Raw genomic sequence first — 20,471 nt, forward strand, 5'->3', positions numbered from 1 at the left:
ATGCATGTTTCTAATTGTTTGGTCAGACCTGGCCTGCTGGAGGTAATTTTGCTCTGGCTGTGTTCATTTTGTTTACACAAAGGAGCAGATACCCATTCAGCTATACAGCCCTGTCCAGCTCTCTTAGAGTAACTGACTGTTCGCTGGAATCTCCTCCATGCTGTCGAGATTGTTCTGGGAGACACTCAAAACCTTCCAGTGATGCATATATTGATAACATCCTTGATAAGTTGGACTAAGTGTGCAACCTCTGTAGGGTCCAGGTATTGCCCCAGGCTACCAGTAGTGACGCTGACTGCAGCTGAAATTCATTAATTACTCTCTCTGCTACTAAAAAGATCAGAAAACTATTGGAGATGTTTAACTGATGATGCTTTATTCTGATTAAAAAAATCTTTCTCTATTTTATGTCTTTGTTTTTTCGAGTAGTGTATTCTTATTGCCCAAAAGATTGATTCTGTTCATGTGGAAGTAGCATTTTCAGTGGGAGAAACATTTTGTTTTCATCCAAGTAATTTTTTAAGTCTCAGGTCAGTGCATGTTTCCACAACCTTATAAACAGTATATTTACACAATAACTGAAACCAGCACACTGGATTAATAATGGGCTGTGAGGTCAGTTCCCCAGTTCCTGATGATTGAGCATGCATCAAGACATATATTATTATTGGTTAATTCTGACAATTGACAAAAAGCAGAATATCACTTGCACTGACCTCAGAGTATTCAGTTTACAGTGTGGACTCCTCAGTCCAACAGACAGAAGCTTCACTGGTGAATCCTGCAGATCAGAGTTACTCAGGTCCAATTTTCTTAGAGTAGAGGACTGAGAGCTGAGAACGGAGGACAGAGATTCATAGCTTCTCTCTGAGAGGTTACAGAGACTCAGTCTGGGGGGAAAAAAACATTTTTATGAATCTTTGTTTTTTTATGTTAAAGAGGTTAGAAATGTGGCAGCTTACCATAGCTTAGGAATAATAACAATAATAGTAACAACAATAATGATAATAATAATAATAATAATAATAATAATAATAATAATAATAATAACAATAACAATAACAAGAAGAAGAACTAAAGACTTAAATAACACTGGATAAATCTGACTACTTGTGTAAATTCATAAAGAATCCAAAATATTACTTTATCTGACCTGATTGTTTCCAGTGTACACTGTGGACTGTCCACTGTAGCTGACAGAAGCCTCATCCCTGATTCATGCAGGTTGTTCATACCCAGGTCCAGCTCTCTGAGTCTAGAGGACTGAGAACTGAGGCCTGAGAAAAGAGTTTCACAGCCTGTCTCTGAGAGATAAGGGACGTTCAGCCTAAAAAATAAACAAAATAAAAACTTTGTTATCAAATTAAATAATTTCGTATGTTGAACCTTCACAAGAAAAACAAATGTCAGTGTATATTACAGAAACAAAAAATATTAAAGACTTGGAATTGGCTCATTAAAACAATTATACTCCTAAACAGAAACAGGCGAGGAGCTGGTAGATTAGTTTCCAAATATAAAGATCGGCAATTATTCTGCATAATCAAGGTTCAAGGTTCTAATCCTCATTTATAACATATATAATATATAATAATATATATTAATAATATATATATTATACATATAATGTATATATAATAATAATATATAACTGCAATTGCTGCAGCCTCTAAATATTCACCTGTTTCAGTCGTTGGTGATTCCATCTCAAGTTATTATGTGCTTGCTGCTGAACCATTTATGATTTTCATCTCATGGTAATGTGAAATTGTTGCTTTGTGTTTTAAATATTTTATATCCATCAACCAACTTACAGCATATGTATTCACAATATGAATTTTGATGCCAACATTAAATTCCTTAAAAACTATTCAAGATAAAAGCATATATTTAACAGCATTGTTTTCTCTGTTCTAATTAGAATACTTTCTGGAAAATCCAGATTTTTGGTCTACTCAGACAAGACCATGTACTGACATTTTTGTTTTTGTGGTAAAAATTGTCAGTTTGCTCAATCTAGCATGAAAATCTTCTTTGTGGGTTTTTTTTCCGCATTATTACAACTACATGGTGGCACAGTGATCAGCACTGTTGCATCACAAGATGAAGGTTCCTGGATTAAAATGCATGATCTGCCCTTAACAGTGTGAATTTTTTATTAGCATGTGTTCAAATTGTTTGTATGCTAGTTGCCTGTTAGCATCTAGGACCCTGCTATAAACTGCTGAATAATATAAAGCAGGAGCATCATCACACAGTGTGAATCATAAAAAATAATTTAAAAAAGAAATAAACTAGTGGGTCTGGCTAGTACCAAAGTGAAAAAGTTGTGTCAGAGTGATATTTTAGGATGTATCTGTAACTGTTTGAGTATAAGAGCCCTTTGTTTAAGTGGACTGCTGGACTCCTGGCGAAGGTTTTTCAGGAGGCGTTCACAGGGTCATATCTTGACCGACCTACACACACACCCATTGGATCATCTCATGTGATTTTGGTATGAATAAAAAATGTCACAGATTTTTTTTTTCATTGTTTTTGTATTTAGTTTTGAGGAGTTGATTATAAAACGTCAAGTATAATATACTTCACATAGTGCTGATGATCATTTAATAAAATATATTTAAGTTTTTAAGCCATCACAGGTTACACTGTTTATGTTATAAATAAAAGCCTGAACACATGTTTACTTACAGAGCTTTGTTTGAGGCTTTGACCACTGGCAGCAGCCTCAGAAGAGCCTCCTCTGAAGCAGAGTATTTCTTCAGGTCAAACACATCCAGATCTTTTTCTGATGACAGTAAGATGAAGACCAGAGCTGACCACTGAGCAGGAGACAGTGAAGAGAGAAGTCCTAATGTCATATGCTGTTGGATTTGATCCACTAGAGAACGATCACTCAGTTCATTCAGACAGTGGAACAGATTGATGCTTTTCTCTGCAGACAGATTCTCATTAAGTTTCTTCTTGATGTACTGGACTGTTTCCTGCTTGGTCTGTGAGCTACTTCCTCTCTGTGTCAGAAGACCTCGTAGGAGAATCTGATTGGTCTCCAATGAAAGACCCAGAAGAAAGCGGAGGAACAAGTCCAGGTGTCCATTTGAACTCTGTAAGGTCTTATCCACAGCAGTCTGGTAGAAATGTTTCTCTGCAGATTCTTTTGTTTCACACTTCTGGGTGGTTGTTTGGTTTTTCATTAGATTGACTTCAGAATTGATGAAAGTCAAATGGACATGAAGAGCAGCCAGAAACTCCTGAACACTCAGATGGATGAAGCAGAACACCTTGTCCCGGTACAGTCCTCTCTCTTCTTTAAAGATCTGTGTGAACACTCCTGAGTACACTGAGGCTGCTCTGATATCGATGCCACAATCTGTCAGGTCTGATTCATAGAAGATCAGGTTTCTTTTCTGCAGCTGATCAAAGGCCAGTTTTCCCAGTGACTCAATCATCTTTCTGCTCTCCGGACTCCAGTGTGGATCTGTCTCAGCTCCTCCATCATACTTGACCTTCTTCACTTTGGCCTGAACCACGAGGAAGTGGATGTACATCTCAGTCAGGGTCTTGGGCAGCTGTCCTCCCTCTCTGGTTTTCAGCACATCCTCCAGAACTGTAGCAGTGATCCAGCAGAAGACTGGGATGTGGCACATGATGTGAAGGTTTCGTGATGTCTTGATGTGGGAGATGATCCTGTTGGCCTGCTCCTTATCTCTGAATTTCTTCCTGAAATACTTCACTTTCTGTGGGTCAGTGAACCCTCTGACCTCTGTCACCAAGCCGACACAGCCAGGAGGAATCTGATTGGCTGCTGCAGGTCGTGTGGTTATCCAGAGGCGAGCAGAGGGAAGCAGGTTCCCCATAATGAGATTTATCAGCAGCTCATCCACTGAGGTGGACTTTCTAGGGTCAGTTAGGATTGTAGTTTTGTGGAAGTCCAGAGGAAGTCGACACTCATCCAGACCATCAAAGATGAACACAACCTGGAAGTCTTCAAAGCTGCAGATTCCTGCTTCTTTGGTTTCAGTAAAGAAGTAATGAACAAGTTCCACCAAACTGAACTTTTGGTCTTTCAGCACATTCAGCTCTCTGAAAGTGAATGGAAATATGAACTGGATGTCCCAGTTGGCTTTGTCTTCAGCCCAGTCCAGGGTGTATTTCTGTGTTAAGACTGTTTTCCCGATGCCAGCCCATCCTTTTGTCAGCACTGTTCTGATTGGTTCATCTCTTCCAGGTGAGGCTTTAAAGATGTCCTCTTGTCTGATTGTTGTTTCTGGTCTGTCTGGTTTCATGGATGCTGTTTCAATCTGTCTGACCTCATGTTCATCATTGACCTCTGCAGTCCTTCCCTCTGTGATGTAGAGCTCTGTGTAAATCTGATTCAGAAGGGTTGGGTTTCCTGCTTTAGCGATCCCCTCAAACACACACTGGAACTTTTTCTTTATCTTAGATTTAAGTTCACGCTGACAAACTGAAGCAGGAATTCCTGAATAGTAAACATTAAAAACACATCAACAATTAAGTAATGTTTTTAAAAGTGGGCACAAAAATTTCCATCCCACATAGTAATGACTGTATACAAGTTTTTTCATCTTCATTAGTAAACGTTTCATTTATCAAGTACACAGCAAATTCAAAAGTGTTAAATGTTTTGGTGTTAATAGTCTTCTTGCAAAAGTAGAGTTAATTTTACTCTAAGTAGAGTCACATTCTTTTAATGTAACTCTGAGCTGTAAAATGATAGTAGTTAAAATCGAGTGTTAAAAATGAGTGTTTCTATGTCAAATCTGAAGGTGTTACAATGGAAACATTAACTCTTGACCTCTTAACTCTGAACTCCTACAGGGGCTATGACACCAACAGAGTAAATTCACAGACTCCGCCCCCAGCACGGCTCGAATCGAAGCTGAAGTGAAGCCGTTTCAGAACATTTTGCTCTACATATTTGAGTTTTTTGCCATGCTTGGTAAGTCATTTTTTCAAAGATTGTTTCAATTATTTTTATTAGCTTTTACTTCTGTGGCTCTTTGGAGTTGAGACAAAGCTGTGTGAAAGGCATTAGCCATGTTGCTCGGTGATAGCATAATATTCTGTTTTAGCTAGCTGAAAGGTATTGTTTGCAGGCAAATACCACAGCCTTGAAAAAAGCTTGCATGTGAATTTTCAGTCAAACTTTTGGTCAAATACACCTAAAACAATGTGTAGAATGTGAAACGTTGGTATAATGGTGCTACTTGAAGCCTGAAAACGATCGCCCATAAAAACAAAACGAGCAAACAGCAGTAGCAGACGTCCTGACTGGATTCTACGTTAGCATAGATCCCTCCAGAGTTTTGTGCACACGGTTTAGGTAAAAGTTAAAAAGGTTGAGGTTTTACATTTAGTTCAGTATTACCTGTTGCCTGTGTCCTAGTCTTTTGGGAAAATACTTTAGACAAGTAATGGCTCAAAGAGGATTCCTTTTTTTTACTGTGCTGCAATTGTTTACTGGATTATTTGTGCCATTAATTAGTGTCAACTAATTTTTATTCAATATCCACACAGGATACGCTTGTTAAGAGGAATATGGGGGAGAGCAGAAGTGCGTTGAAGTTCCACAAAGGGATGAATGAAGGACATGCATATTGTATTAAAGAAATAAGTGTTGAGAATGCTGTTATTTGCATTTACCAGCTCACCTATGTCAGACCTTTTGATAAACACAATTCTAATGAAAGTGGGAATATGTATAGTGTTACATCTTTCAGAAAATGTTTTGAAATTGTGGTGCACAGTTCAGAATAAATGTTTTTTCAAAAACCATTGCGTCTTTTTAGTAAATGTTTATTTCCAAAAGAAATTTCTAGAAGTTCAGAACAGTAAAATTCCCGCTTTTTAGAATTAATTAGAAGATAACTCTTACGTAGTTAAACTAAAATACTCTTTGAGAGTTAATATATAAACTCTTAACACCAAGTGTTAAATTATCAACTCCAGACAGATTTGGTGTTTAACACTAAATCAGAGTTAACGTACCAACTCTCCAAAAAGAGTTAAATTAACACTCTCTGGTGTGGACCCATATAGACACTTTAATAGTGTTGAAATCAAATCCGACAGTGTTAATTTGGACATGCTGGATTTGCTGTGTAGCTTGAATCTTTAGAGAAATCCCTTACTGCTCTGCAGTTGGTCAGCAAGCTTTTCCTGCTTCATTCTCCTCAGGAAGTTTAGTGTTATCTTTAGAAATGCCTCTCTGCTGCTCCTCGTCTTCTCATCATCCTCCCTCTGATTCTTTAAGCATTCTGGGTAGTCTGAACTGAGAACCTTCTGGATCTTCTTCAGTTCGTTCTTCACAAAAGTGATGATGTTGTTCTCCAGCAGCTGCAACAGAATAGCTTATGAATGACCCAATCAGACTGATGTCATGGAGCCAAACATCAGATCCATGTTGGACACACTGACAATCCATTGGTTCACAAAGTGCAGGATAGAGATTACTGTGAACAGAATGGATATAAAAGAGTATATAGTCAGATATAGCTGGCTCCACGCTCAATGCTCAGCACTCAGTAGTGGTGCGGTTCTTGACCATCCTGCCAATTGTGGTACCACCACTGTCAACTTCAATCTCCTAGATATAATCTCTTTTACAAGTGAGGGGCATCTCTTCCAGCATCTCTTCACTGACTGCAAGTTTGACTTTCTCTGCGTAACTGAGAAATGGTAACAACCCCATGACTTATCTCAATTAAATTAATTCACTCCTCCTGTTTTTTTTCCATCTATCAGCCCTTTGGAACTGGCCGGGGACCTTGCAATAATCTATCACAACAGGTGGAAAGACATACTGGTGTAATGGTTCAAGTGAGCAGCTGGTGTGTGTGGATCCCTTACCGAGCAGAGCCAGGTCCACTCATACCCACCTGCTGCTAATCAGCTGTAATAAGTGCGGATGCATTTAAGTCCACCGTGACCATCTCTTCTTCGCCAGTCCATCAGCTACGTACAGTACAATATGGCCTCAGTTTTTGTGATTAACGCTTCCTCAATTGGGTACTTACCTCGTCTCCTTATGGTCGCAGCTTGCGCTGCTCTAACTCACACCCTCGTGACTTTTTAAAGCCTCGTGCCAGCCTGTCACTCACCTCCTCTGGAAAATATGGATTACCCACACTTTACTTGCCTGCCTTTCTGCTTCCTTCAGTTCACCACCTCCTCAGGTCAGGGAACTTCATTGTTTATCTGCCTGCCGCTCACTCTGCCAGACCACCGTAGCTCACCCCTGTGCATCCCTGCCTGAGCCTGTGTAGAGACACTCCAGTGTGCCCAGTATGAGTTCATGTCAGCTACGTGTTGTTATCTGTGCTCTAAATAAAAACTGTGAGAATTGATTTCTGTCTGGCTATTGTCTGCTTTTGGGTCCATCTCTTGTGAGCCCAAAGCCGATGCAGCATGTGTTATGGTTTCCATAACACATGCTGATGCCAGCTGCCCCATCGGCTGTCAAAGGAGCTCCACCGCATTGCTTCTTCTTTTGCCTTTTTTAAGAAATGTGATCTCCCTGGCACCTGAGCTCTTCTACAGTAAGTTGGGGGTTCCTTTTCCAATGCTACCTAGTGTCTGACCATTCTCTCCGCTCTTTTCCAGATGACGGTGTCAAAACATCTCTTGTGGGCATGCTGATGGGAAAGGTGCTTGCATTGGCTGAGGCATATTTTACCTCTGCCGCTATTGTTCTTCACCAAACTGTTGTTTGGTGAAGAACAATGCATTTTCCAGCACGATGGAGCACCGTGCCATAAGGCAAAAGCGATAAATAAGTGGCTTGAGGAAAAAAAACGCTGAAATTTTGGGTACATGGCCTGGAAACTCCCCAGATCTTAATCCCATTGAGAACTGTGGTCAATTCTCAAGAGGTGGGTGAACAAACAAAAACCCACTAATTCTGACAAACTCCAAGAAGGCATTATGACAGAATGGGTTGCTATCAGTCAGGATTTGGCCCAGAAGTTGATTGAGAGCATGCCCAGTCAAATTGCAGAGGTCCTGAAAAAGAAGGGCCAATGGCTCTTTGCATAAATGTCATGTAATTGTCAATAAAAGCCTTTGAAACGTATGAAGTGTTTGTAATTATATTTCAGTACATCACAGAAACAAATGCAACAAAGATCTAAAAGCAGTTTAGCAGCAAACTTTGTGAAAACTAATATTTGTGTCATTCTCAAAACCTTTGGCCACGACTGTAGAATGTGGGAGAAACATGCTTGCACATGGTTGGGTGCACTGAGATGGACCTCATATTTTTACCTCCCTAACTCAAAGTAACATTATGTGTTGTTTGAACACTGCTTGCTTCATGTATGACAAGACAGCAGCCGTTCAACTGAGCCTTGTAAGGTTGGTGAAAAGTGTAATTATTAAAGGACAAGCATTGTAGAATTCCCAGTGCCAATGTGATCATGAGTTTTTAATTGTCCTGCCTTGAGGTGAATGTTGTTGTGATTTGGCGCTATATAAATAAAATTGAATTGAATTTGAAATGAATTGAACTGAGAGTTTCTGCCGCCTCTTCTCAACCTCTGAATATAACCCATGTTACACCAGCCAGAGAGGGACACCATGGAGAAGTACATCCAGGAGTCCCTGGCAGCTGGTAACATCTGTCAGTTTTCATCCCCGTTACGTGCTGTTTGTTTTTTATTTGTGGCTATAAAAGCCAGATACCTCTGTCCATGCATTTATTACAGGGGATTGAATGAGATTCCCCGTGAGGAATAAATGCCCTCTCTTTCTCATTGGGCCTGAATTTGACACCATCATTAATCACTCAGCAGTCAAGCTAAAGTTTTCATCCTCTCTTTTTATTTATCCTACTTTCCATCCATCCATCCATCTTCATCCGCTTTATCCGAGGCCGGGTCGCGGTGGCAGCAGCCTAAGCAGAGAATACCAGGCCTCCCTCTCCCCAGCCACCTCCTCCAGCTTATCCGGGGGAACACCAAGGCGTTCGCAGGCTAGCCGAGAGATGTAATCTCTCCAGCGTGTCCTGGGTCTGCCCCGGGGCCTCGCCCAGTGGGACATGCCTGGAACACCAACCCCAGGAGGTGCCTAGGAGGCATCCTTGTCAGATGCCCGAACCACCTCAGCTGGCTCCTTTCGATGTGGAGGAGCAGCGGCTCTACTCTGAGCCCCTCCCGGATGGCCGAACTTCTCACCCTATCTGTAAGGGAGAGGCCAGCCACCCTTCGGGGGAAGCTCATTTCCGCCGCTTGTATCCGCGATCTCGTTTTTTCGGTCACTACCCACAGCTCGTGACCATAGGTGAGGGTAGGGACGTAGATCGACCGGTAAATTGAGAGCTTCGCTTTTACACTCAGCTCCCTCTTCACCACGACGGACCGGTGCAGCGTCTGCATTACTGCAGCTGCAGCCCCAATCCGTCTGTTGATCTCCGGCTCCCTTCTCCCATCACTCGCAAACAAGACTCCGAGATACTTGAACTCCTCCACTTGGGGCAGGAACTCATCCCCGACGTGGAGTGGGCACTCCACCCTTTTCCGGCTGAGAACCATGGCCTCAGATTTGCAGGTGCTGATCCTCATTCCCGCTGCTTCACACTCGGCAGCGAACCATTCCAGTGAGAGCTGGAGGCCTCCACCAGATGAAGCCAACAGAACCACATCATCTGCAAAAAGCAGAGATGAGATTCTGAGGCCACGCCTAGAAATCCTGTCCATAAAAATGATGAACAGAATGTTCATCAGGCCATTTACCATTAAAGATGATTTTCCCGAGAATAGGACATATAATGAACGGGTAGGGGACCTTTTTGACTTTTTATGGAGCTGACCCCACACTGAAAAAGTAATTCAAAGAGGTAAGCATCTCTCAGTTCTGTGATGAGCAAGTTTTCTTCCCTTGCCACTCGAGCAGGAAAAGCCCTCCTACCATTCAGCACTGCCTACCTCTGTGAGTGTGACTTCTCAGCTCTGGTTTAACTGAAGACAAAACAAAGTTGCTTGTGATTATAGAAAAGGCATTCGTAGTTCTCCCATAAAGCCAGACTAAATGTGGCGGGAGTAGCTGTGTTCATCAGGGTTTCTCCAACGCATCTGTACTCCAACCTCATCAGTTGGAGTACTTAAGGAGCAGCGTGGCAGCTCTTGGGTGTTGGATTGTTGTCTCAGCCTCAAGTTGGAATTAATCAACCATCTTTTATTTACCAATTTGATAATCAAGGACTTCCTCCTCCTCTGCTTCCTGCAAGTTCATGACGCTCTCTGACCAGCCGCCCTCAGTCTGGAGTTATCAAAGCAAGCAAACTCTCTAACGAATTCCTTGTGAACATTTTTGTATCTCCTGAACTATGCTTCTATCAGTCGTTAACTTCATTCTCTCCTCTTCTCCCTCTATATATTTCAAGTTTCCTATTCATTGTGCTTTCTCATCTCAGTGTTATGCTGGATATTTGTCCTCACTGTAAATAAACCCCTTTCACTGCAACAGTGTCTGTCTGAGTGATCTGCCATCACTTATGTAAAACCAACACCTGTTGATTATACAGCACACGAACTGCATACAACTGGTCACTTTCTTTTTCTTAAATGTTAAACTCATTCTTTATTACCAAACTCCATCATCTTTCATTCTGCAAAAGTAAGGACATCGATCTTAATTATCTGTCCTCTAGCATCGACTACCTCATGGACATTCACGAGTTCTCCACCTTTGAAGAGCTGGTTTCCACATGGTATTTTAACTCCCTTTAAAAACAGATGTTTCCTTTTCTGGACACTAGTTTACACTTAAATTACCTCAAACCAAATTTTAACCTTTTTTATATTTCTATCTTCACTTTTTTTTTGTTCATCTAGTGTACAATATTCTTCGGTATTTTGAAAGGTTACTATGAATAAAATGTATTATAAAAAGCAGTTGTTGTTTATGTACAAACCATAAATATGGAGTCCAGGTGTGTTTCTGTCTGCCCAGCAGCATCACTACTGGGAACCTCTGAGCTCTCCTGGTCAACACTGTAGAGGAATTATGAAGAATTGGTTGTCACTGTACCAGACTTACAATCTGCTCAAAAATGGAAAAAACACATTTGCAATAAATGTGGCCAGTTTGGTTGTTTAAATTTACTAAAAGGTTTTTTATGCTTATCTTATTGTATTGTATTTTTAGAGGTTTTCCCAAGAGAGCAAAAATTATCATTCAAATTATACTCAGGTATCCTGCCACTGTTAATTGATAATTACCACCATTGTATTTTTATATTTAGATTTTTTTTTTCAGTTTATTCTGGAAAAACACCTGAGTGGAAGTTCCTCCCTACACTGTGTTTGAAGCAAAGTACAAAGAAGACACCTGCTGGAGCAGCTGGAGTCCTAGAGACACTCAGCCTAACACCTAAAACATCCATTCTTTACACTCTGACTGCTGTGTTTGTGGAAACACTCCAACACACACCGCTTCACATATGAAAATAGATATTTGTGTGAAAAAGAGCTGAGCTGTCGTTAAACATGATGGAGGATTTATTTACAAACACTGAGTCACAACAATGTTTAAACACACATCAGGAGAACAGAGGACTGATTTAAAGTCATTAATGACTTTATTTGGTGTTTACAAAGCAGAGATTTGTTTCTATTCTAACATGATCTATTCCAGGACAGTAAGAGACAGTTTAATTGGGAATGACGTGTTTGCACTGCAGTTTTTATCCAATAACATCAAGCAATTAAATAAGCTCTCAAAGAATTCATGTTATTAACAGCTCACCTCTCTACAGCAGACACCGGCTGCACTTTAAAACCTGTGACTGCATCTTTCGACCGGTCACTCTTTAATGACACACAGCTGGGTCCAGGTTCTGGTCTACTTTCAGGTTCAGGTCCAGCAGCTCTCCCATAGATCCTGTTAGAGAAGAAAATGTGCTTTCCATTTGCTGCCACAGAAGCTGAGGAAGACTTAGAATACCTTCATCATCCCAAAGAGAACCTGGATTGCAGGCTGAGCATAAGCAGAAGGAAACTTCAAAAACTAAACCTAGACAGGCATTTTCTAACTGGATGCCCTAAAAAACAGACAGTTTGAACTACAAACACCCGCCAAAAAAAAATAAAAAATAAAAAATAAGGTTTAGGTTTAATCCAGAGCTGTGTCAACTGCAAGTTAGTCTGCATTGGTACCTTTAGGGTTCACCTAGATATCTTCAGCTGCATTTCAAACTCTGATTACAACGAGTCCACTAAGCTATAATATCTTAATGTAATTTGAATGGATACAAATTCATCCAGTTAATTACTGAATATTATTATTAATATTATTGATTGATTTTCTAACTAACCAAGGGCATAACCAATCAGAAGTGGAGAATTAATGACAGACAAAATGTAGGGATTCATAAACTTCCTGTAGGAATCTCTAGGGATCAGGAAGAGAACTTCATTGAATAGATCACCTCTGTGAGAGTCTCCACAGTTACTTTGTTCTGTGTTGAAGTGCCAGCAGTTCTGGAAACTTGCTGTTAGTTTGATTGCAATGGAGGTGTACAGTGTCAGTCAGTGTGCATGTGTACATGTGTATTTAATGGTTTGCCTTTATTTTACTACTTTCTACATCAGTGTTTCCCAACATTTTTAAGGTACGGCACATACTATAAGTTAGAAAAATAACAGCACACCACCAATCAAAAATGTCACAAAAAGCACATTGATAACTTTTCCCCGTGCACCAGGGATAGAGGAATTGGCTCGTTTTGTCCCCATTATACATTTTTTGCTTTTATCGGACAACTGCCCATGACTTGATCTCAGTCAGAATTTTCTCCATCTCACCTGCTGCTTTGTCTCACTTCCAGAATGACTATTATGTAATTTCTTCCCTGTCTTCTTCTGTTTTATTGGCAGTTGGCAACTCATTTAATTAGAGCGGGTAATTGTACTGCCCTCTAATGGAAGAGAATGTAATTGTTCTGCTTGTTACTCGCACCTGTCGTGTAGAGTGCTAATCAGTTGGAACCAGATAATTTTCCATGACACCTGATCATTTTCTCACGACACACCTATGAGCTCCGGCACAGTGGTCTCAAACCTGCAGGACATCAGCCCTCAAGGCCTGCAGTTGCCTACACCTGTCCTACAGAGTTGTATTTTAGAATCCATGAAACAAAAACAAAACAAAAAAAATCAACATTCAAGTCAGACACCGAAGCGATTGCTAATAAAGAGTTCATGCTATTCACAGCTCACCTCTTTGCGGCAGATGTCTGCTGGCCTTTAAAACCAGTGACTGCATCTTTAGACCGGTCACTCTTTAAAGAAATGCAGCTGGGTCCAGGTTCAGCAGGTCTCCCATAGATCCTGTTAGAGAAGAAAACTGTGTTTTTCATTTGCAGCCACAGAAGCTGATGAAGACAGAATACCTTCCTGATCTCAAAGAGAAACAGATTTGCACGCTGAGCATGAGCAGAAGGAAACTTCGAGGCCCAAACGTAGACGTACAAACCTAGGATCCAGAACTGAATTCAAAATAATAATCAGGCCCCATTTTATCTTAATGACCTTGTAGTACCATACCACCCCATTAGAGCACTTCACTCTCGCACTGCAGGGTTACTTGTTGTTCGTAGAGTATTTAAAAGTAGTATGTGTGTGTGTGTGTGTGTGTGTGTGTGTGTGTGTGTGTGTGTGTGTGTGTGTGTGTGTGTGTGTGTGTGTGTGTGTATTCAGGAGAGAGACACTTCTTGCACACTATCTTCACTTTTAAGGTTAGGGCTGGATCAGGTGACCCTGAATCCTCTCTCAGTTATGCTGCAACAGCTGTAGGCTGCTGGGAGATTCCCATGATGCATTGAGGGTTTTTTTTTCTTCAGTCACCTTTCTCACTCACTATGTGTTAATAGACCTCTGCATTCAGTCATACTGGATATCAATCTCTGGCTCTCTTCGACAGCATGTCTTTTATCCTGTTTTCCTTCTCTCACCCCAACCGGTCACTGCAGGTGGCCCCTATGTAATTCTAATCTTAACTATTATAAAGAACATCTTCTTAAACTGCTTCATGAGCCACCATTATTCTTTATTGCTGCTCATTCTGTATATCTATGACACACCTCCACTTCCGTAATCATACTCACCCCATTGCCACTACGGCAAACCCCTAGGGACAATAAGCACGGAGTGTACAAATTGTACAAAGTGTACAAATTGTAAACAATGCAAAACGCCCCAGTTTGAGCACTCAGGTAGCATCAAAGCATTGGGCCGTATAGTGTGAGACCCTGCATCGTGACCTACGAACTTCTAACCCCTGCAAGTCAATCGTACAGTTTGAGCAGAAGCTGGATAACGTGACTGAAACAATCGCACTGTGTGTGCCCAGCTTAACCGGTCGCAGCAGATGGCCCCGCCCCTCCCTGAGCCTGGTTCTGCTGGAGGTTTCTTCCTGTTTAAAGGGAGTTTTTCATTCCATTGTCACCAAAGTGCATGTTCATAGGGGGTCATAGGGGTTGGGTTTTTCTCTGGATGTATTATTGTAGGGTCTGCTGTGTAATATAAAGCACCTTGAGGCGACAGTTGTTGTGATTTGTATAAATTAAATTAAATTCCAGTGGTGAAAAAGACTCTAAATATATATATTGATGGTTCTGATCGTAGCTGTATCATATTATTAAATATGTGAGATGATCACAAGATATTTATTTTTTCTCTCACTGTTAAAATTTTATTTGTGAAGAAGTTCATGAAGTCATTACTAGTTAACGTTAAAGGCATTGTTGGCTCGATAGAGCTCTGAATTTTTGTCAGCCTGGCTACAGTGCTGAAGAGAAACCTGGGGTTGTTCTTATTTAGTAAGATCTTCTAACTTTGCAGAGGGCTTTCTTATAAAGCAAGAAACTATTTCTCCAGGTTAAATAATCATCTTCTAAATTTGTGACATGCCATTTCCTCTCCATCTTATGAGTTTTTTGCTTTAGGCAGTGTGTTTGAGAATTATACCACGGAGTCAGGTACTTCTGATTTGAGGTCTTATTTTTCACAGGAGCTACAGTATCCAGAGTCGTACGTAGTGAGGAGGTAAAGTTATTAACAAGATAATCGACCTCTGTTGGGGTAGCATTCAGGTAGCTGCTCTGCTCTGTGTTGGTACAGGGCATTGAAGATGATAACAGTGGGTGGATTATACTCATAAACTTAGTTACAGCGCTTTCAGAAAGACATCTACTGTGATAAAGTCTACTCTCCACCACTGTGTAATCAATTATTGTAAACGTAAATGTTATCAGGAAATGATCAGACAGCAGAGGGTTTTCAGGAAACACTGTTAAATGTTCAGTTTCTATGCCATATGTTAAAACAAGATCTAAAATGTGATTAAAGTGGTGGGTGGGTTCTTTTAAAGTTTGAGAGAAGCCAATAGAGTTTAATAAATGCCATGTTGAGGCTGTCATTTTTAGCATCTACATGGATGTTAAAATCACCCACAATAATTATTTTATCTGAGCTGAGCACTAAATCAGATAAAAAGTCTGAGAAATCAGACACAAACCTAAGCCCCAGGTTGATGTTACTAACTGCTCACCTCTCTGTAGCAGATGCCTGCTGGCTTTTAAAACCCGTGACTGCATCTTTAGACCGGTCACTCATTAATGACACGCAGCTGGGCTCAGTTCCAGGTTTGAGTCTCTGGTGTTTCCTGAAAAAGTTCAAATCATCAATGATAGCCTCATCACATATAAACTGATATTATTGACATGAACTCACTCTTTCGCAGATGACTGTTTTTGTTCAAATGTGTTAATGAAATCTTTCACTCGGTTCCTCTCATAGCTGAATTCCGGTCTACGTCGGTCCCTGTGAGTAATGATGGAGACGTGATGTGAGTGCTGAGCTGTGACATGGAGAAGAGTCATGGACAGCTAGAGATGGTCATCTCACCTCTGAGTGGTTTTAGAGGGAGGGACTCCCTCCTCTCTGTCCTCACACTGATCCATGCTGCTGAATTCACATACACATCAGCTCACACACACTTTCTACCTTCACCTAAAGGGGAAACACAAATCATTCATGTGCACATCAAATAGGTGCTGCAGAGGTCATGTCTCATGTTATTGTACTAACATCAACTCCGTCTGAGACACAGCTTACATCAGTTCACTACAAGAAGTGTCTCAAAGACCCGATTTCAGCCACTGAATCCCTCCATTACTGTAGTCCTACAAAGCAGCAGGTCAGACATGACTGTTGAAATGGCAGAGAGCAGCTTTATTGTTGTTACAATGTCCATGACCAAGCTGACTGCTTACACAATGTTCATACTCTAACTGCTAACTGCTTCTATCAGCTTTTTTTTTAGTTATCTCCCTTGGCAGACACTTTGTTTCTAAAGCTGTGATTGGCTGATTAAACACCATGCTTCCATCTTCTGAGCATCTCCGCCTTTCATTTCTTTTTCATAGGTTGGTTTCTGGCTGACTACAACATCCACCATAAACAGAGGGAACCACTGTGTTCCTGTCATCTGTCCATCTCCATCCACTCTTTGACAGTGGGTGGATTTTTTTCAGCACAGTTACATCACTATCTTGCTCAGTCTGATCTTGTATAACGTTGTGGATCTTATCACACCTTCTGGTTCCTGCCATGTGCTGCTACACGTCCAAGTGTAGGACATGTAGCAGCACTTTACAGCACTTTGCAGAGGAAAACTCATATATGAGAAATGTTGCTGCACAGATGACACTGAGCTTGACGCAAAACATATAAGTGTAGCTGTGAGGGACTAACTACAGTGGGACTGCAGGTAATCCCTTAAAGCCTCCATAAATCCATCCAACAGGATCACTGGAGTCTGAGAGCAGCACTAATAAGGAACCAGCAGGGGGCGCTCACCAGGTCCTGTTAAATATTTTCCATGATTTCAGGAGAACATTGAAGTACGGAGGGAGATTTGAGAAAAAAAAATTAAGCTGAAGTTTTGCGAGATCTCGCAAATCTAATTCGGTATCTCGCAAAAGTTTTGGCCGCATTCTTCGGAGGCCGCCAGCTCGAAGCCGACCAGAAGATCGAGGTACAATGTTCCTACCGACTGTAGTAGGTCTCGACCTCCCTTTAGCTTCGAGATGGTGTGTGTCATGCATCTCTGAAAACATCGGAGCACTTTTGCAAATATGTGATGTCTTGTAAGCCAAGCATTTACACAGCTACATTCACGTCTCAAAATATAACGCAAAAGTTTATTTTGTGACCCAGAAAGAGTAATATTACAACTAAGTAGCTGCTGCCATTGTTGGAATTCCTATTTTGCGAGACCTCGCAAAAGTTCATCTTAAGTTATTTTTTTTCCCGTGTCCCTTGCGGGGTTCCACATTAAACAGACATGACTGTCATTATCATTCATTAAACAAGTGGAGTCCAGCATTTTACAGTTTGACTGTGAGCCTGTTCAGAGTCCACATGAAGACTGAGTGTGACTGAACATCGCAGCACAATCACACTTCCTCTGTTAAAGAGGATCAAGCAGTGGAAGATGTGTGAGGAACGTTTCATGATGTTGGTACCGACCTGCAGCACAGTCTGATGAAGACCCACACAGACTGTTAGTCTGACGTGATGATGTGAGGAGAACAAATCTGTAACTGCACACTCTGTTTGAAAGGCTCTGGTCTGGATGTTGGAGACTTTGTTGTTGCTTTGGAGTCTTTATCCAACACCAGACGCCAGAGATGAAACAAGTCTCCATGTGTTCTCTGCAGAAATATGCTAACGCTAACAAACACAGCAGCTAACAAACAGCTGCTCTGTGATGAAGAGGAATGAATCAAAGTTGCACTTACTCAGCTTCTTCCCATCAACTTCTTCACTCTGCAGCGCTCTGCTGTCTGCACAAGGTCTGTGTTGAAAGAGAGAAAATCTGCTTCTATTCCGTCAGTCCTCTGTGTTTGCAGGCTGCCGACACATTAAAAAACACCATAGAACAGTCTTATGACGCAGCTCACAGGTCAAAGCTCAACTGCCACACTCTAATATAACATCCTCACTCTTTATAGCAATTTGCAAATAATTTTCAAAAACATAACCTGTGTATGGGTGTTACTTCAAGCTTGAACCCTTTACACATTAAACACTTCACACTATAAAAGAATCTGAAGTTGTAGCTCACAGGTCAAAGCTCAGCTGCTGCTCTCTTATGGGACTTTAGATTAATAGTTAACCTTCAACAAATGGTCATCATCTTTTCTCTCTATGCACATTTCACCTGGTTTTGTGGTGCTCCTGATTTAATATGTTATCCAGCAGTTACATAAAGTTGATTCTGTATTCTGATCTGCTGTACATCAGTGTTTAACAACTTTTCCACTCTGTTCCATATCTTAATTTTCAGTCAGCATATATGATCTATGTATTTCAGTTGTTTTAAACAACAAAAGTCATAAATTGGGACTGTTTCGGTTATATTTTGTAGTTGTGTATTAGCTATCTTAAAGTTCCAGCTAAGATTTTGTTAGTTGAAATGGAATGTTCTATAACGTGCTTCAGTTTGTCCATAGATAGAGGATGAGGTAGGTTCAGATTTTGAAATAGTGTATCCAAGATACTTGAAGCTTCTGACATTCTTTGACTTGATTTCTCTAAAAGTTAGATTCTCCTGTTGCATCACTTCTATCCTCATTTAATCATCTAATATGTAGGCCAGACTTCTCTTTCACCCTTTTCTCAGACTTCCTGCATACATATAATATCGTGTTCCAGTCTCTTCCATTGTGTAACACAATTGACTACTTTGCTTTAGCATTTACAGGTTCTAACATCGATGGTCCCTTAGTCAGAAGTACAGACATTTTGTCTCCATTAGTATGTATCTCAGTAATAAACTGTAGATCACTAATCAGCATTAATATATTGTATCAAATATATCATTTGCCTTTTGTGAAATCCGTGTATTCCAGAAAGACAAAGACAACTCCACTTTTCTGGCATAAGAGCTCTGTTGACGTGCCACACATGAGATGGAGGTGGAGCTTATTTGGGTGTGAGAAGTGATTAAGTTTATAACAGCTAACAGGGAAAAAAACTGATCTTTATACAACCTTTGCAAGAGGTTGTTCTGCATAACCAGCAATAAGTCATACTCATTCAAGGTTGGCTGCTCTTAGTCACTGATTCTGTTCATAATTTTCAGTGAGAGAATTTCTTAGTGATGGCCCGCTTGAAGCTGACGCTCCGGAGCGTGTGTCGAAAAAAACAACACACTGGTTCAGAAGCACTGTGTCGAGGCTTGCTTCGTTTGGCAAAAGTCACGTGACCAGTGACGTCCGAAGCTTCATTACGCATGTAACTGCTTCGGTACCTGATTCAAACAGATATAAGGAAGTGAATCATCCACGGGATTCGTGGAGTGTGTTGATGGTGACAGATAGCGACGAGGTGATCATTCCACTGACAGATATGGAGCCAGCGAGGAAGAGAGGACGTTCTGGCGTGTGGGAATATTTTGAGTTGATTTTGCTCAATTCATTTTATCTGCCGAAGTGAACAACTTGAAATGTCCAAAATCATGTTTTCATAATGTAAATATCATTACAGCATATGACTTTAGGAACACTTCCATGTGAATTAAAGCTGATGAAGACTACAAAAATGTATTTGACACTATACGTACATTACATTGCTACACAGTTTAGAAAATCATTTTGTTTATTGTTTTTAGGTGATAGTCTGCAGGACCCAGGAATACCTGCATATCTACCAGCTTGCAGTGTAGTTCCTGCACTCCACAGCCTCTTCTGTTCCATGCAAGTGGATTTTCTCCAGGGCAGGAGAAACTATTTCTAAGAAAAGAAACAGACTCAGCCAGCGCACAGTAACACTAATCCTCTTGTTAACTGTAAATAACAAAAGGGCTACCTTACATTGATCATGTTTTTACTTTGCAAGTTCTTGATTAGGGGTGGGTTTTGATTATCGCTTTTCTGATTACAATCCATGCTAAATTGAATAAAGTGATATTGATTCATTACAATCCTGTGTCGATTTGTAAATTAACGTTATTATGCCTGAAACGCCAGCATCTCAGGTTAAACCTCACAACATGTCGTCAAACACCATGCAGCTAAAACAGTAACTGGGAGCAGGTTTACGGATTCTGCATACAAACGTGAACACAGAGCGCGGACCCGACGCGTCAGAGTCAGATTTTGATGTGTCGGCGGGTCCGCGCTGTGTTTGCCTCTTTTTTTTTCGCTGGCTTCTGCAGCTGCAGGTTTCATAACTCTCTGTTTACATCTCTAATTAAGTCTCACATGTGTCAGCTTTCTTTTAATAGATACGAAATTATGGATATATACTGATACATGACCAGAATTGTAATATTTCTGACTGAGGCAAAACTTTCCAGATTCCAATTAAATTGAATCGGATCCTGTATCGAATCAAAATGATTCTACAAATCAGTGACGATGCAGCCGTACTCAGCTTCCTAAGCAT

The 20,471-nt window shown here is 40.7% G+C and overlaps 2 protein-coding genes across 2 annotated transcripts in view; both read right to left on the minus strand.

Moving 5' to 3' along the window:
• Positions 1-7,317, minus strand: part of LOC309703204 (NACHT, LRR and PYD domains-containing protein 3-like) — a gene marked incomplete at its 5' end in the record, with an annotated part of 103,873 nt that extends 96,556 nt beyond the window's left edge. Inside the window, 2 exons of the mRNA XM_082527916.1 lie at positions 2,692-4,480; positions 7,257-7,317. Of these exons, the coding sequence (XP_082384042.1) occupies positions 2,692-4,480; positions 7,257-7,317 (1,850 nt within the window). The remainder of the gene's footprint in view (positions 1-2,691; positions 4,481-7,256) is intronic.
• Positions 1-16,022, minus strand: part of LOC309703486 (protein NLRC3-like) — a 79,599-nt gene extending 63,577 nt beyond the window's left edge. Inside the window, exon 1 of the mRNA XM_082528349.1 lies at positions 16,000-16,022. The gene's annotated coding sequence lies outside the window, so the exon portion shown is untranslated. The remainder of the gene's footprint in view (positions 1-15,999) is intronic.
• Positions 16,023-20,471: the final 4,449 nt, after the last annotated feature.

Source organism: Aulonocara stuartgranti (assembly GCF_965226115.1).
Source record: "Aulonocara stuartgranti genome assembly, chromosome: 3".
NCBI classification, from domain to species: domain Eukaryota; kingdom Metazoa; phylum Chordata; class Actinopteri; order Cichliformes; family Cichlidae; genus Aulonocara; species Aulonocara stuartgranti.